General features: G+C 42.4%; 1 protein-coding gene across 2 annotated transcripts in view; it reads right to left on the bottom strand.

The window, feature by feature from the left end:
- Positions 1-6,294: 6,294 nt before the first annotated feature.
- The window catches only part of LOC308496516 (protein associated with UVRAG as autophagy enhancer-like), a 34,839-nt gene continuing 25,240 nt past the window's right edge, over positions 6,295-15,893 (bottom strand). For both annotated transcript variants that reach the window (XM_081045994.1, XM_081045993.1), the window contains 5 exons: positions 13,483-13,721; positions 12,482-12,543; positions 8,745-8,898; positions 8,039-8,129; positions 6,295-6,816 (listed from right to left, as the gene is read on the bottom strand). In XM_081045994.1, coding sequence (XP_080902120.1) covers positions 6,707-6,816; positions 8,039-8,129; positions 8,745-8,898; positions 12,482-12,543; positions 13,483-13,721 — 656 coding nt within the window. In that variant the 3' untranslated portion in view covers positions 6,295-6,706. The remainder of the gene's footprint in view (positions 6,817-8,038; positions 8,130-8,744; positions 8,899-12,481; positions 12,544-13,482; positions 13,722-15,893) is intronic.

A 15,893-nucleotide genomic window follows, 5' to 3' on the forward strand; every position in this document is an offset into this window, starting at 1 on the left:
TTTCCCTCTGCTCATGCATTTATTTTTTAATATAAGGGATACTCGATAATACTGCATAACTTAGAGATAGAATAGCTTTTGCCGTCTGTGTGACAAACCCTTCCCCCACTTGCTCATCCACTTGACAACAGACATCAGGACGTCCTGAATTAGTCAGGGAAGGCTAGGTTAAGTCATGCCGCTGTTCACATGCTCAACAAAAACTCAGGAACTTAACAAAATAAATCATGCAAAATGCAATGCAGGTGCCACACTTCTGAGTAGCTCTTTTTTAAACAATAACTCAGGGATCTGGGCTTTTTCCATCATGTGGCTCTTCTGTCACATATTCCTTCACTTCCACACAAGCAGAGAAAAATGAGAGAATAGAAGGTCAAGCAGGCGACTTTAAAGCCAAACTGGAAGTAATACGCATCACTTCCACTTGTTCTACATCAGCCACCCTTCAGTCACATTGCTTCACCCAGATGCAAGGGGACGAGGACATATAGTTCAACTGTGTGCCCATGAAGGAGAAGCAAATATTGGTGGACATGCTACAAGCTGTAAATACACACTTCTTGGTTTTCTTACAGGCCCGTGGTTAATGGAAGCCACTGTGCATTAACTTGATGGAATCAAGTTTGTCCACCAGCTACTAGGAAGCCATTTTCTACGGGCTATTGATAGAAAAGCTGTCCCCAGAGCCTTCCTCCTTCCGTGGTGAGTCAATGTGCTCTTGTTTGACTTTCATGGAGTTCATAATGAGCAGAGTACAGGGCAAAGAGTTCAGGTCTGGGTAACTGGAGTCAACAGTCAAGCCCTTACCTAGAGATATCCCTATGTGTCTGGCAACAGCACTTGCTCAATAAGTGGCTTTTGGAAATGGCTTCGTTAATTTGTTTCTAATGTTGAAATTTGTTTAAAGTGAATGGTATGAGAACAATGTGACGGGGGTCAGGGGGTGGCAAAAGGAGATGCTTCTCAAATGAGCAGTTGGACATTTCTCTGCCTCTGCCTGGGGTGCCGGCAGGAGGGCTCTGTGGGTGGAAGGCTGGTTTGCAGGCCCGTGTTTCTGGAACATGATGATCACCAGGGCTGGTGATCCAACGCACCCAGACAGCTTCCTCATCTCGCTGCAAGAACATTGTAGACATGCCAAGGAGTTTGGGACCTCAGTCCTCACCACTAGGTCTCACTCAGCTGGTTTTACATCAGCCAGTCACCATATACAGGAGCCTGTATATCTCGGTCATAAGCCTTCTGACGTCATCTCCAAAGGAGAAAGAACTAGAGAATTGCCTCATCTCATTTGTCAACATCCTTTATAAGCATCCTTCCTTAAAACAATCATTTAAGAACCTCTATCTTTAAATAAATAATGCCCCAACTGTCTTGAAAAGAGGAATCACAGCTCCCTTTCTCACACTAAAAACTGAAATAGGGCTCCTATGAGTGATGTCACAGTAGGCAGACAGCAAGCACAACTGGAAAACATCAGCGTAAAACTGAGAACAAGCTCATGCACTTCCTCACACAATTAGGGGAGGCTTTTCTAGCTCAGCGGACTGAGAATCTGAGACTGATCACAGAGTTAAAGCAGATCCTGTACTTTTCTCCGCACTTTTTTAGGTGTCTGCCTGAGCATCCAGGCTTGTCTTGTCCCGGGGCGGCCCCCTTAGCCTCATTCTTCTGTGTTCCTGCCTTTATGCTCCTGCTCTTCCTATACCCCAATTGAGGTCAGTGTACCCTATGATCCTAGAACTCAGGCCCTGCTATTGCCTTCCTCAGGCAGTGTCCTTCCCCACTGGCAATGGGACAAAATCAAGGGGACATGCCCATCCCAAGACCTCAACCCTCCCTTTAGACAGTGCTCTGAGTATTCCTGAGCTCCCTGCCCAATGCCCCAGGCCACTGACTGGTGCTGCTTAGGACCTTCTCCTGGGTTCAATTTCCTAACGGTGAACTGTGCTGCCCCCCTAAGACAAAGGAGCAGCCTAGGGTAGCTGCTTGTGCGATGGAGCCAGAGATGGCAAGAGAAAGGGGGCAGGCCTCAGCCCTTCACCAGCTATCCCTGAGCCATCATATTCCTGAGCAGAGCGGCAAGGGCTCTGAGAATTTGAAATTCAAACCTGCCCTCCTGGGTCCTGATGAGGGTATATTCATCACAGTAGGAGGATAACACATATTTTAATTTTTGAATATTGAGCTATGTAGTATGTAGGCCTGCATTTGTTTTCTCGTATAGGCTCTGCAAATGTTAGCGGTGGGCCTTTCCCCCTCCTACCTCCTTCTCAGCCGTGCTCATTTTTCAACATACTGCCTAATCTCTCTCTCTCCTCAAACTCTGATATCTCTTTCTATCTCATTATTCTACTGGAAACATCTCTCAGAACTCTTTGCAGCTGTTGATCCTTCTTTTCTGTTCTTAAAACTCTCTCGGAGACTTTGGCACTAGCCCTTCCTCCATTTCTCCTCCCCTCACTTTTTTAGCCACTGAAGGTGAACCAAGGTCTTCTTCTCCACCACCTCTTCCCCCCCATTGATCCCTATTCCAACTGAGGAGCTCTGGTACCTGTTTTTCCCCGGACGCTCATCTTTAGTTGACTGCCGTGCTTTCCCACAGAGGGCTCACTATCAGCTCAAACCTCTGTCAGGTGTGTCCCTTTAACAATGCTACCTTTTTAGATGGCCTCACAACCTCCTTTATCTTTTGGGGTTTCCCCCCAACCCCAGGCTCAACTTCCAGCTACTGAGTATCCTTAGTGTCCTTCCCACAGGCTGGGATTTGGGTGAGATGAATGAGGCCGAGTTGGGCCAGTGGAGGGTAGGAATCGGCCAATAATTCACAGAAATAATCCTTGAATGCAGAGTTGATGCCTGGCACCAGCTGGAGTCTATACTTCGACAGATATTCCAGTTATCTCCATCAAGGCCTCTATAATGGATCTTCCTTCTGCCTGATAATGTTCCAGTGATTCCTCAGACTTGGTTTGAAAACGGAATTCTGTTCTCAACTGGCTCCCAATCTTCTAGGACTGTACACTCTAAACACCTACTGCTAAGGGCAACAAAAATGGCTTGCCCATGGTCATTTCACAGGATATCTCAACACTCTCTAACAGCCTCTCACCCTCTGAGGTCCTCCATATGAAGCTGGGATGGGGTGGGGGGGAGCATTAGAACCCATCCCGTTCTATGCAGATGCCCGTGAGTGGGGCCAGCGTGGGGCAGGTACAGGTGCCCTCACTGCCCAGCACCAATCCCAACCCAACTCTGTGCAGACAAAGGAAGGGAAGGGCCTTCTTGATGCTCACTACCAATGTCTCACTTGAGATTTGTTTGAAGACATATCTCAATTTATATTACCTCTGAAAATCAAGATGAATTTATCTGCTTTTTAATGTGAGGTAACAGCCAGCATCCCCCACACCCTTCCACCATGATTCAAACCACCACCTTCCGAATCCATTGCTACCTCTTGATACCTGTCGTTGCAAAGTTGTAAATGCAACAAAACCGATTATCGTATTCCAGAGTATTATTTTGAATACAGATCTCATCATTGATTTCTAGAGTTACACTTTTAACTCATAAGCATAAATAAAAGAATTAAAAACATTTGTATAGATTAGGAATTAGTACTACCCATGTATAATGTATATCCTTATTTTTCTCTCACAAATTTGGGCAAAAAGTGCACATTATACATGGCAAAACATGGTAAATAGCATGTGTAAAAGAACTGGCACAGTTCCTGGCATGTGAGAGGCATTTATCACGTATTGGACCTCTAACCTTCTCAAGACACAGAAAATGGACTTTCAAAGACAACAAAATAAAAACCTACACCATCTATAGATTTATGGGTGTCTATATAGAGATCCCAAAACAGAGAGCATTAGAAACGGAACACTGCCGCCTCTTTCACCTCAGCTCTCCGGTGCTGGAGAGGCTTCATCCTCATCTCTGCCTTCTTCACGTGGTATTCTTCCTGATTTCTGTGTCTGTGTCTCTGCCCAAATTCCCCTCTTCTTATAAGAATACCAGTCATTGGATCTGGGTCCATCCTAATCCAGTATGACCTCATCTTAACTTAATTACATATTCAAAGACTATATCCAAATAAGGTCACACAAATCAGGTACCTGGACTTAGAACTTCAACATACATTTTGGGGAGACACAATTCAACCCATAATAATAGGTATTGTTCTAATCCTCATATTAAACTTAGATTCAGAGAGTAACTTATACAAAGATACAGAAAATAGATGGTATAAGTCAGTTTTTCATTTGTCTAGACCTAATTATTACCACTTATTGGGCCCCTGCTTGTACCAAGCCTTCTAATGGGTGCTTTGTTTTCATTTCTAGTCTTCTTATCAATTGCACATGTTTATTCTCCCCTATTTTACAAGCAGAGGATCGGATCACTTAAGTAGCTTGCCCAGAGTCAGACAGGTAGGAAGTGGCAGACCTGAAAATCCAATAATTCTCACCTAAGTCAACACATCAGAATGTCCTTTGGTATAATTCCCTACCTGCAGCTGAGAATCACTACTGTAAAGGACATGTCACTGGAATTTTCCTAGTGAACTGTTATAAAGGCAGAAAATTAATCATTGGGATCACAGCACTGCAACTTGATGCCTCATGAAGGGTGATGGTCTGATGAGAAAGACCAAGTCTTCCTTTTCCTTCTGGCAGCCAAGGAAGAGTTGTATGGAAAAACCACACAAGGAGTTAATTCCATTAAAAAGCAATCCACGTCACAAGTAATTACTTCCTTTCCCCACAGGGTGTTGCCTGTGGGCTGAGGGCACTTCTCTGTTCTAACAGGCACCTTGCTGGGAGGGTGGGGAAAAAACCAAGTCTCAGCCAAATAACCAGAGGGGTTATTTAAATTGCCTCATTCTTCCTCAAAATAAAAAAAACAAAAGCATCATTTCCTGGCAGCTGCTGTGCACTCTTCCTCAACATCAAAAATGTGTCATGCACACACTCACCAGTGCCTTACAAACACAGCACCTGAACCTGAGACCTTCAAGCAAAGCAACTTCCTCAAGTCAACACAAGGCCCCGTAGCAGAGCATTCAGCCCAATGCCGCTGACTTAGGTTACAGCAGCATTCACAGGTTAAAGGTGGTTTTGCTTATATCATCTCAAGAAGATACCACAGATGCTCATATTATCTCAAAAAGATACCACAGAAGTAGGGGTAGGAATATGGGCTTTGGAGGCATGCAGACTCAAATGCAATCCCAGCTCTACCATGTACCACTCATGGGGACCTAGGTGAGTTCTCTTCTCTAAGCCTCAGTTTCCTTACCTGTACAATGGACATATTGACATCAACCTCAGAGCTGTTATATGGAATGTCAACATACCACTTTGACCCTGGATTTCTAAAAGGGAACGAAAGCTATGGGTAAATAATGGGTAAGAATAAAACATTGTTTTAATTTTGATTTTACTTATCCCATGTGACTACATTTCTATTTGAAAGAGACATGGCTTAAATAACAAATGGCACACACCTTTGTCAGAGACATTGCGATGGAAAAACAATGACAGGATGAGAAGACACTCATTTCTTTCATGTGCTCAATATTATCCAACTGAATTACACACACACACACACACGGGACTGGATGGGGTTAGGGGACAACCTGTACCACTGTACTGCCAGCCTATGCTGTTTGAGAAGTTCGTTCAGAGTAGGTTTAGTTAGGGCATGTGAATCCTGGGGGATATGACACCCATACTCCAGACTGAACATGTGCCAGGGAGGAACTGACCCCCAGAGCCCTTTCTCAAGTACGAGAAAGTATATATGAGGTAGAGAATAAAATAGGCTCATATGTTTGTAGAAAGCATCTAAGAAATATTAGGAAAAAGGAATTCATAAAGGTTTAGTGATTCATCTCAACTTGCTAATTGATGTCTATGATTTTAATGTTATTACTAGAATCACGTTGTTATGAACAGTATTTTCTCACAGGCTATTTAAGTCTTCAAATACTTTATGTTCAATTTTACACTTACAAGGCAAAATCCTAAAGGGCCAGGATGAGGTTCTACTGAGGGTGTGGAATAGACATGACAAAACAGGTTTGATGGGCGCCATCTAGAGGCAACTGCTTGGAATGGCACCTCCACACAAGGCTAAGCAGCTCAAACTCAGCTTGAATAATGTACTTCGAAAGTAACGCATATTCTCTATACAAATCCTGGAATAAGTAAAATCTATAAGACTGATACAATTACAAAATGGCATTTAAGATGAAAATAAAAGCTGAGCAAAGAGATTTTTCGTTGCATTTTTATTCAACAAAAGTACCAATCTGTTTCACAGAACAACCTTTACAGGAAGAGGAACTGGGCAATTCACCTTATCAGTTACAATTCATAAAAAAATAGGTTCCAACATCAGTTAAACACAACTATTCAAATACAATGTAAGTATCAAAACAAAACTCTTTAAAAAAACAGTAGCAGCAAAAACACCGAACATTTGTAAACAGTCACCAATTACAACAACCCTATGCTTAATAACAAAGAATCTGCATTCTTTTAAAATATTAAATACATAATAAAGACAATATTGGCCATTTTCCTTCTTAATATACAGTAGTCGATATCGAAAACAATGGTATCAATAACAGACACAAATCGGTGTTGTCATAAAGCGTGCTGAACAGTCTTTTTCACAGTACTTAGGGGCATCAGGTCTCTGCGGAGGGCAAACTTGCCAAACGTCTCCTAGCTGTGATCCTTGCACACCGGGGGCACTCGGCAGACTGGAAACACTGCTTGTGAAAGCAAGCTCTGCAAGCTGCAAGGAGGACAGCCATTAGTAAAGGACGTATCTTGTTTTCTCACATACATACAGACCACTTATCCCCATCCTGAGGAGAAAGCGGGTGTGAGACCAGAAACCACAGTCTTCCAGAAAATCAGGCACTTTGATACTCAGAGGGTTTATAAAGTCTCCAATAGGTCATGAACATGAGGCTCACAGAGCCTGATGAGTGGTTGCCGCAGTGCCCCTGAGATCTGCCCAAGGGCCATTCCCCCAGCTGCTGAGAGTATTGGTGGTCGATGGGTCAGGAGGCCATGTCCCTTTTCTGGAAATGGCCCTAACTGGAGAAAGCTGCCTCACTCAAGGTCATGTCCCCCTACTGGCACCAGACTGCATCAGGTGATTGGTTAATGAGGGGTTTAAAGACTTGGCTGGCCCCTTGTCCACCGTTTGGGGCAATGCTAAAGCTGTTCTGGCTCCAGAGCTCCCTGTGAGATGTGCTGAGCCTTCACTGCAACCAAACCACAGTTCCAACTCTCCTTCTGCCAGATCCTGCTGTCTTCACACCCCATGGGTGTTGAGCCTAAAGACATGCCCCAAGGAACTTTCTGCATGCAAATCCTGCCTCAGAGTTTCTCTGCTGTGGAACCCACCCTGTAACACTGCTTAATGAGTTAGGGGAGGCAACACTTTAGTGGTCTAAGAGGAGGGCCCACTCACACCCAGAGTGAAGGCAGAATTCATTAGGAGATCTCTCCCATGAAACAGTTCAGAGAGCACAGGATTTCCTCGGACACTAATAAAGCAGAGCTAGATAGTACATGTTTTAGGCCCTGGAGGCCATATGGTCTCCATAACAACTACTCAACTCTGCCATTGTGTTGCAAAGAAGCCAGAGACAACACTTCAGCCTTGGGCACGATTATCAGTACACTTCCAATTATAAAACCCCGACGATACAGCTAGCCCTGGTGTAGAAGAATTGGGGCACAGGCAAAACAGGGACTACCTCCTCCCTCCAAACCCAGTACCAGCAGACATCACCCTTTATCCCTGCCCTACGCAAATACTCCTTGCTGTGTGCCCAAAACTTTATTAGCTCTAATCCAACAAATAAGCACACATCAGTGTCATTATAACTTAAAGAAATGCTATTAAGCTTAAGTTAATTTTGTGCTTAAATTATTAAATTTATGTTAACTTTGCACTTAACTTATTAAGCTATTAACTTTACATTATTAATTTATTAAGATACCTGAACATCTTCTACACGTTGCAGTTTGAAATGGGAAAATGACAGCCGTACTCCGGCAAAATTCACAAATGAATCCCTTTCCTTGACACAGCTGTAAGAGGAGGAGTCAAAAAGTTAAAATCCTCATTGGTAATGTTTCTTTTGATGGAGAATCTGAGTCACCACTTTTACAGAACTTTGTAAGAATCAATTTTTAAAAGTCTATGATGCCAGCCTCTAGAAGGAACAGAATGTTATATTCTGCTGCAGTAAATGGATCAGAACAATAAATGTGTATTCGTTTTACATGGAGAAATGTCATATCAAGGTGGACTGAGGCATGACAAGAAGACAATGACTTTAAACATGTATTCTTAAATGAGCTAATTTTGTTTCTGATAACTGCACTACAATTCTTCAGTCCCTAGAGACAAAGAGCTCCTGTTCCACGTGGATCCTAAGCCCACGTGGCTGTATTAGGGAAGATGGGGGTGCAGGGAGGCCCCGAGCAGGGCTGGGCACCCCGACTGAGACACATGGCCCAGGCTTGCATCTCAGCCCTGCTACTTAACAGCTGTGAACCTCATTTTTCCCATTTGGAAATAGTATTGTCAGCACTTCCCTCAGGGTCTGTGAGGGTTAAATGATGTAAATTGCAGAGCACCCAAAACAGGCCCTGATGCACAAAGGAGAGCTCAGGGACACACCTACCCCCTGCGAACCTCACCTCACAGCAGGCCACATGCTCCAGGGAAGCTTTCAGAACATCCTTAAGCGAAGACACCAGCAGCCCTTTCTTAACCCTGACCAGGTCCTCCAGGGAGAACAGGTAGAGCTCATCTGTCAAGTGTCTGGGCATCTGCTCAAACTCCTTTAATGTGCTGCCAGAGAGGAAACAAAGGATTCAAGGACCCACCCACACAGAGGCTGAGGTGGGGAGGGGGGCCGGCAGGCAGTTGTTTTCTCCTGGCACCCACACTTACTTTCATTAACTCATTAAAAAAAAAAATAGTCCCGAGAACAAGTTAACCTTACTCATGGCTTTACATTTTGCAAGTTCTCTTGGAAGCCAAGAAGTTAAAATTCCATAAATGCTGATTTCAAAAAACTGAATGATCAGAGAAATGTGTCCCTTGCAGCCTGCCCCGGCACACACCAAACAAAAGAAAATGGAGGATTATTTCAAATCTTAAAACCTTGTACTGAGATAAAACTCACTAATTTACTAATTTGATAAGTGCTAAATTGCGAGGCCGTCACGGACAGTTGTCCCAGCCGGGAGAACTACTGTTCCTGAGCAGGCCTATGGCTTCCAAATCCATGACCCTAGCACCCAGCTTAAGACTCAGCTATCCAACTGCGGGCTGGTCACAGGCAGTTGGATGTCCCAAGGGCTTTCAAAACTGAACGTAACTGTCTCCAAACCCTCCCGATCCCCTGCTGAACTCCCTAAATCAGTCAGTGGCTAACTACACACACCACATTCCCAAGCCAGCAACTGTCTACACCGGACTGCCATTCTAGTCATGTCAAACCACGTGTAATTTCCCATCTAGCCTGGGGAGCTGGCTCACATTGTGTTTCCTCTCCAATCTCAGGCATTTTCTCTGGAAGGCTTGCCTGATCCCTTCCCTGCCCCATCCCTTAAGAACAAAATGCTGCCTCCTCTGCACCCTCAGGGCTCCCTGCACATGTACCTAACACACAGTCCAGGGATGAGCTGTTGCGCTGACTTTCTCCCTGGATATAAATGAGTCCTGTTGATTTTTTTTAATCTGAAGCACAGAATGGATATTCAAGAAATTTTTGTAATGGTAAGAACTGTGGGTATTGTTACATGTTATAGACAAGAAAACTGAGGGTCTAAAAGGTAATTAACACATCACACGAATGCCATAAGGTAGAGCTCGAGGCCAAATAACTACACAAGACATGCTCCTCTCCAAAAAATTTAATTCAAAACTCATATATCACCATTAAGTAAAGATCAGAAACTGAAAGAAGCTTTAAAATGAAACAACATTTTTTTAAAGCTGTGATCCTATTATAACAATCTTAACTTCTTCGAATAACCTCTTTTTCCACTTAAAATTTTCTATCTCGGTCAAAGAATTCTTTTATTGTCATGCCTTCCAGAAACCCCCCTTCTTGAAGTTTATCCTAAAAACATACCTATGGATGTGGGCAGAGATTCACCTAAAACCTAGTTTTGTTTTTTTAATTAAAAAAATGTTTAATTACAGTTGACATTCGATTATCACCTTAGCTTCAGGTATACAGTATGGTGGTTAGACATTTATATAACTTATGAAGTGATCCTGCTGATAAGTCTGGTACCTCCCTAATACCATACATAGTTATTACAATATTATTGACTATATTCCCTATGCTGTCCTTTATATCCCTGTGTCTATTCTGTAACTCCCAATTTGTACTTCTTACTTCTGTCATCTTTTTACCCAGCACCCCCCACCCCAGGTCCCTCCCACCTGGCAACCATCAGTTTGTTCTCCGCATCTATGAATTTGTTTCTGTTTTGTTTATTTTGTTTTATAAGATTCCACATATGAGTAAAATCATATGGTATTTGTCTTTCTCTGACTTATATCACAATATGGAAATTCCTGAAAAAATTAAAAATAGAACTACCATACGATCCACGTATGGTTAATTATCTGAAAAAAATCCGAAACACTAATTCAAAAGGATATATATATATACGCCTATGTTCACTGCAGCATTATTTACAACAGACAAGATCTGGAAGCAACCTAGATGTCCATTGATAGATGACTGGATAAAGAAGAAATGGTGCATACACAGGATGCCAAAAAAACATATACAGACTTTAAGAAAGGAAAAAAAATACTATTAGAATTGTAATAATATATACTGATAACAAAAGATGAATACAAGTCACATTTGACTTCCGCAATTACAAGAGGTGCTCAAAGTGAGGTTACAGTCAGCGTCCAGATATTTCTGATTACTGCGAACTACTGTTTGAGCAATGTTGACCATCTCTGGAAATGTGTATACATTTTGTTGGCACCCTCTGTATATACAATGGAATTTTACTTGGCCATAAAAAAGAATGAAACCTTACCATTTGTGACAACATGGATGGACCTAGACAGTATTGTGCTGGGTAAAACCTAGTTTTTTAAATAACAAAAGATATTAAAAATATATCTTAAGATCTATTAAATATTAAAAATCTATTAGGTTAAATATATAAAGATATTAAAATCTATTTAAATATTAAGATATTTAAAATCTATTAGGTTAAAAAAATCTATTGGTAATAGGATTATACTTAAATTACCACATCATAGTCTAGAATACTATATAGCCAATAAAAATTCGACATGCCTCTCTATTAGGAGGTTTTGCAAAGCCATTGGTACACCCGTGCTCACAGCAACACTATTTATAATAGCTAAAATGTGCAAGCAACCCCCGCCTCCAGATGGATGATGAGAAACAAAATGTGTCATATACATATGATGGCATATCGTTCAGCCTTAAGAAGGAAGGACATTCTGGCACATGCTACAACTTGGACAAAGCTTGAGGACATTATGCTAAGTGAAATAAGCCAGTCACAAAAGGACAAACACTGTATGATTCCCTTATATAAGGTACTTAGTCAAATTCATAGAGACAGAAATAGAATGGTGATTGCCAGGACCTGGGGGGAAGGGGACTGGGGAGTTATTGTTTAACGGACACAGAGTTTCAGTTTTATATAATGAAAAAAGTTCTGTGGGTGGACGGTGGTGATGGTTGTACAACGTGATTGTACTTAACCCACTGAACCGTATACTTGAAAATGGTTAAGATGGTAAATTTTATGTTATGTTTATTTTACCACAATTTAAAATAATAATAATTATAATTATAATAATTAATAATAAGAAGCAACTGGCTAGCGCTGTTTCATCCTTGTACTGACCCATTTTTCTTATCAAAGTAAATTTACTACTAGTGGGTTAGAAGGTCTGGCAACTTTAAAGGGAGGGTCTGTATTCCCAAGGAAAGAAACAAGGTAATTATAGTTGGTCCTCTGTATCTGCGGGTTGCGTTTCACATCCAAGGATTCAACCATACACTGATCAAAAATATTTGAAAAAAACATCCCAGAAAATTCCAAAAGCAAAACTGGAATTTGCCACGTGCCATGCACTGTGCTGAATCCATACGAATGAAGCGATGTGTAGGCAGACCCTGCTGTAGCCTATATGCAAATATAGGTTATATGCAAACACGATGCTATTTTGTATAAAGGACTTGAGCATTTAGGTATCCATGGGGGTCCTGGAAGCAATCCCACAAGTTACCGAGGGACAACTGTACTGTGCTAAGAGGCGATGTGCGTTGGAGGAGCTGGACCACAAGGCACAGCGTGGAGGTTATCAGTCTTCCCAACTCCCATATCCAGACTGTCCCAACCAACAGTACTACCTTTCAGCAAACCTGCAGGTCTTCAACAGCTTCTTGATATGAAATAGCTGCTCCTGAATTTCCTATGTGGGAAAGCAAACACGGGGAGATTTAAACGTGATACATGACACTGCACGTGTATATGTTAATTAAATGTTATTTCCAACCTTGAAATACTACAACTCTATAAAACTAGTCATTGAAGTCCATAGCAGGGGTTCATAACTGAGTCCAGAGATCCACAGAGGGTTCAGGAGGGACCAGGTTTTGTGGACCCTAAAGCTTATACAACACTGGGAACTTTCTTTAAGAAAAACATACAACTCTGTATAAAAGAAGGAGATCCTGTCATTTGCAACAACATGGATGAACCAGGCGGGCATTATGCTAAATGAGATAAGCCAGACTAAGAAAAAAACTACATAGTCTCTCTTATAGGTGGAAGCCAAACAAAGTCAAATACATAGAAGCAGAAAGTTGAATACTAATTCGTAGGAGTGGGAAAGTGAGGGTAACTATGTCAAAGGGTACATAGTTACAGTAACGTAGCTTGAATAAGTCTAGAGATCTAATGTACAGCAAGATGACTGTAGTTAACAATACTGTATTGAATACTGGAACTACGTTAAGAATAGATTTCAGGTGCTCTTACCACACACACACACACACACACACACACACAAACACACACAATTACCATATGTGAGGAGATGGATATGTTAATTGAGTAGTAATCATTTCATTATGTATATCAAATCATGTACACTTAAACATGTACAACTTTCATTTAAAACCTTATAAACAATATTCAAAAGCTATGTATAAATGCAAAACTATGCATAAATATAAAACTTGGCATGGAGCGTCACAAGAGCCAGTGCAGGCGAGCAGCCCTGAAGCCTAAACTCCATCCACTAGACAGTAAATCCACCCCTCACAGGGTCTGTCTGGATGTGCATTTGCCACCACAGGACCCTTTTAGCCACTGGACTGGATTCCCCCCGGAAAGGACAGCTGCTCACCCTCACTCTGCCCAGCTCCTTGGCCTTCGCATACAGACTATAGTTGACATTCAGCAAATTGAAAATGGGCTGGTGCCATATGCTGTCCAGTAACCGTTTGGAGAAATTGCTGACGTAGTACTTCCTGAAGTCCCACATGGTTAGGATCCGTGCAGGGATACAGGACTCCGAGTGTGAGTGGCAGCAGTGACAGAAATACTTGCCCAGGTATTCGCAGTACCGGAGCCGCCTCACAAACTCTGCGGAACACACAGGAGATGAGTACCAATCAGCTGACGCTGAAAACCTACCCTGACTGGTCCCACCTCCAATTCCACCAAAGGATCAAGGCTCAGATGGCTGTTTACATGCTGCAAAAGTCACACTCAACCTCATAGCACCTGGGAAAGCTCTGATAGCAACGGGAGGCCTTCTATCATCGTCATTCACGAGCTTTGCTTTTGTGGAACAGATGTCGGAAAAACAGAACCTTCCCAAATGCTGCTGGATTTAGAAGTTGGGCACTATAAACTTGTTAGTGTTGTGGAAAGAGCATGAGATTTACGGTCTGGACGTTGGGTGGGATTCCAGAGCCGAACTTTCACTGGCTGGAAGGCTAAAGGCAAGTCGGGATCTCTTCCGGCTAACTGTCCCGGGCCACAGAACTGGATTACAGGATATCATGCATAGGAAAAGTGCTCCGTAAATTATAAAGCATTATATATACACTATTAGAAAGAAGCACCCAAAAGAATTCCTGGATACATCAGTGAGAAATAAAATACAAAAATATACAAAGGATGAGAATAGGCAATACACGGAATGAAAAAATACAGGTAACCAGTAAGATGTGAAAAACACTCCATCTCAGTAACAAAGACGTGCATATTAAACGAGTGAAATACTTGGTTTTGCCTCAGATTGTCACAGTTAGAGGACCCAGAGCTGGTGAGGCACAGAGGGGGCACCCATTCAGTCACAGGAGTGACCTCTGAGGAGGACACTCCCGTGGTACACTTCAGCTCTTAACCGTGCAGTGTGAATCCCAGTGCTGCGGCATCAGACAGACATGCTAACATGCACACGTGGAGATACAGAAAGGTGTTCGTTACAGCACATGTATAACGAAGAAGAGGGGGCAATCGAAATATCCGTTGAAGAAGTATGGTGCACTCCACAGTGAAATGCCAGATAGCCTATGAAACACATGAAGAACATGGGCAGTGGGCATACAGTAACAGGTATGTATCATGTGATCTTGATTTTGTTTTTTAAAAATACATACACAGTTCAAAAGGATCCCCCACCCAAAAGTCAACTGCAAGGAGGGTGGGGGAAAGGAATTTTGCTCTTTGCACTTTTTAATTCGCTAAAATGAACATGCATTGCTTTTGGAAATATCTCCGATAAAATAGATTGACAAGCAAAATGTATAGAGACCAATGCAACAAATACCTGGGTACACATCACCCAGGTTAAGGAAGACAACAGCAATTCAGTTAAGTGTGCTAGGGTCTATTTAAGAGGAGCCGAGGCCCATATTTATCACTCACCATTTGGTGCATGTTATTAGGTTGGTGCAAAAGTAATTGCGGTTTAAAAATAATGGCAAAACCCACAATTACTTTTGCACCAACCTAACAGTGGGCACATTGTGAGGATTAAATGAGATAACAATGGCAAAGCAGCTACCACAGTACCCAACACACTATAGATTCTCAACAGTTTCCCTATAACAACTTTACAATTAACAAGGTCTGAGTGACCATACGAGCAAACCTTTATGAACACTAAGTCTGTGTCATGTACCAGGTGAATGTCTTACATACACCGTATCACTCTGTGCTCGAACCTCTACCGGGTCAGGACTACTACTTCCTCTATTGCACTGAAGAAAGCACAAGGCAGGGAGGTTAAGCCACATGCCAGAGACACACAGTCAGCAGTCAAGCAGAATTCCAACCCAAGTCTGGACTGGGGAAGCTCCAGGTTTCAGCCATTGTATTCCACTGAGCAGGAAGGCCAGGAGCTAATGCCTTTGCATTTGCACAAATTATCTCAAACCCAGGACACACTCAGAGTTGCTTTGTAAATACAAAGAAACACAGGTGATTCTTATTATCTGAGTGTAGTGAACAGTTCTACAAAGTAGCCACGAACACTGAATTAGTGAATACTGAACATTGCTCCTGGGGCAGAGTGGGAGGAGGGGGGTTCCTGTGAGTCTCCCAGAACAACATTGTCATCAACTGATCAATACAGAACCTTGTTTTATGTGTGTTTTCTGTTTAAATACACAGTATTCAACATACTGTTGATTCTTATCCCGGAATTCCGGGCCAGCAGCACTCTAACTCATGTCTAAGGGAAGCTTATCTAAGGCGCACTTTTTCTCTGGAAGATACGTCTCAGCCTTCTCACGCTGAGGAACC

The sequence above is a fragment of the Rhinolophus hipposideros genome (genome assembly GCF_964194185.1).
Source record: "Rhinolophus hipposideros genome assembly, chromosome: 4".
In the NCBI taxonomy this organism is placed as follows: Eukaryota; Metazoa; Chordata; class Mammalia; order Chiroptera; family Rhinolophidae; genus Rhinolophus; species Rhinolophus hipposideros.